This window comes from Helianthus annuus, chromosome 16 (genome assembly GCF_002127325.2).
Source record: "Helianthus annuus cultivar XRQ/B chromosome 16, HanXRQr2.0-SUNRISE, whole genome shotgun sequence".
NCBI lineage: Eukaryota > Viridiplantae > Streptophyta > Magnoliopsida > Asterales > Asteraceae > Helianthus > Helianthus annuus.
In genome coordinates this window covers 181,472,853-181,475,204 of record NC_035448.2, presented here as the reverse complement: position 1 = coordinate 181,475,204, position 2,352 = coordinate 181,472,853, and the positions used below count along the sequence as shown (strand labels likewise).

At 33.2% G+C, this 2,352-nt stretch overlaps 1 protein-coding gene across 1 annotated transcript; it reads right to left on the bottom strand.

The window, feature by feature from the left end:
* Window positions 1-1,418: 1,418 nt before the first annotated feature.
* LOC118487989 lies at window positions 1,419-2,144 on the bottom strand. The gene is made up of 2 exons (XM_035984946.1): window positions 1,859-2,144; window positions 1,419-1,748 (listed from the first exon to the last, which is right to left on the bottom strand). The coding sequence occupies exons 1-2, from the start codon at window positions 2,054-2,056 to the stop codon at window positions 1,536-1,538; spliced, it is 411 nt and encodes a 136-aa protein (XP_035840839.1). The 5' UTR covers window positions 2,057-2,144; the 3' UTR covers window positions 1,419-1,535.
* Window positions 2,145-2,352: the final 208 nt, after the last annotated feature.

Genomic DNA, 2,352 nt, shown 5'->3' with positions numbered 1-2,352 from the left:
TGTATATCATAAAGAACAACACAAAAAATACAGAGAAATCTTCAAAAATTGGGATTAAACACTTACATACATAATAATCTAATATAGAAACAATTTATTTATAGAAACAAAATCAATATTCCGGAAAAACATATCAGACCATAAATAAAATAAAATAAACAAAATCTTTAATGGATTGGTAATTAATACAATACAAAATTTATTACTAACAAAAAAAACGTAATCTGTTTATAGAAACAATGTCTAATTATAGAAACCGAGTTAAAATCTAAAACAAAGAACAGTCTAAACTGTAATACCTTGTATAATCGAGGAAACAAAAAAATCCAAATGAGATTGAATCGAAATAAAAAAAGAATTCCGTTATCACCTACATAACTTTAACAATCAAAAAACCAAAACTAAAAGAGTTAATTCGTACCCATTGATGGTGAATTCTGGATCGATGAACAATGGAGAATACCATGTTGATGATGGCTATGGTGGCGGTAGATTAGGGTTCTGTTTGAAAAAAGGAAATAGAATGAATGAAGAGTAATAGAACAAATCTCGTTTTGATTACGAAAATAATCAACATCTTGTACTCTCATCTGAATAAACAACATACCTGCAATTTTTATGTTCGGATCTGAAAGAAAATAATCGTAGATGAAGTTAATAACAAAATAATTAGTAGCGAATAAAAAGAAAAGATTCAGAAACATCTAAATAACATATAAAAATAGTTGCAACCTTGGATCTCTGTCGAATGTTTCAAAGAATCAAGAACACCATTAGGTTAAAGTGATAGAAGATGATTGTCGGTATGTGAGATTTTGTGGAACTGATAGGTTTGATGAAATACATTTACCTGTAATTCTTGAAAGATTCGTCACCTAAGATGATGATCGGCTATAGTATTTTGATGGTCGGAGATGGTATGTTGATTTAGGGTTTGTAATCGAATATGGTAGGTAGAAAAGAGAGAAAGAAGATGATTCAAGAAGAATGTTATGCAAAATAATTGAGTGAAATCAATTTAAAAGATCCGAATTCAATATGGGTTATTTGGATAACCCGAAAACCGGCCCATTCAAATCCGGATCCCGTGTATCTTTGGTTTGTGTTTTGTGAAACTTGGTTTGTTTATAGAGAATTACATCAATTCCCTCCCAAAATCAAACTCCACTAAACCAATGGTTGCCACATCATCAAAATGGCTTCACCATTCAAGGACACATAGCACACATCATCTCATTTATTAATATATATAGACTAGCCTAAGACCCCGCGACTTTCGCGGGTGGCTAAACACCAACTAAACACATAAAATAATTTAAACGTAGAACCGTTAAACTTTGATTGTTAAACCTAATATTTTGAGACACTTGAGCACGTCCCAAAAGTACATTGACATGATGTTCGTTACACATTAAGTTTTTGTAAACAAAACATATATAGTAATAATTGTTCCAAAACTGTTACCACACATACGACATGCTTGGTAACGATATTAGTTGTTTACTTCTGACGCTATCTGTCAATAGATACATCACCTAGGGGTTGGGATTAAGAATTCGCAACGTGTTTTGATCCCTATAATATCGCAGCAAAAACTGAGCTCCATTTTCCAACCCAACCTGCAGTATTTTCCAACGTGTCGTTTCTTGTCGGATCTCTAGTGTCATTGAAAACCCGTCTTCAATTTGAACTACCATCTCATCAAGGACAGACATATCTACATTTGCTGCAAATGCCTTTGGGAACCGCTGCATTACAGTTCGATAAAATAAACAAATTAAAAAACTAATAAACAAAATACAAACTTCAAAGCGTTACATAATATTAAAATAAAGCATTTAGAGTATGAAAAACTTACAAAACGAAAAGATGGACACCATATTAGTTCGTATTGGTTGGCTTGATGAACAACGGCCGGAATATGTGGAACGTCAACAAAGTCTGGTTCCAACACAGGATCCGCTACAATGACTGGCACATCATGTTCAACATCTACAATGTCATCTTCCATGTCTTGATTTTCGTCGTCTAATAACAAATCTTCACAAACATCCATTTGTTATGTGTCTTCCTCTTCTTCAACACCAACACTATTGGCAACCTCGGGAACAACAGACTATATTCCATTAGGACGGAAAACCAGAATGTTGAAAATACGTCTCGCAACCAACTCAAAAATGATTACATCACCTGATATAAGATGAAGTTCTTTGTTGATTTGTGAGAAATCTTGAATGAAGTAGTTCGATCCCCAGAGCCTATTCACTTTGACATTCCACATGTATGTACCTCCAAAACGAATTGTAAAGTTATCGTCCAAAGTGTCGGTTTTGAAATACCTGTTCATAAACT

Bases quoted from the DNA above. Each gene is read 5' to 3' on its own strand.
- LOC118487989 (XM_035984946.1), bottom strand. From the start codon at position 2,056: ATGGATGTTTGTGAAGATTTGTTATTAGACGACGAAAATCAAGACATG. The intron at 1,749-1,858 runs GTAAGTTTTTCA...ACTGTAATGCAG, and splicing joins GGTGTCCATCTTTTCGTTTT to CGGTTCCCAAAGGCATTTGC.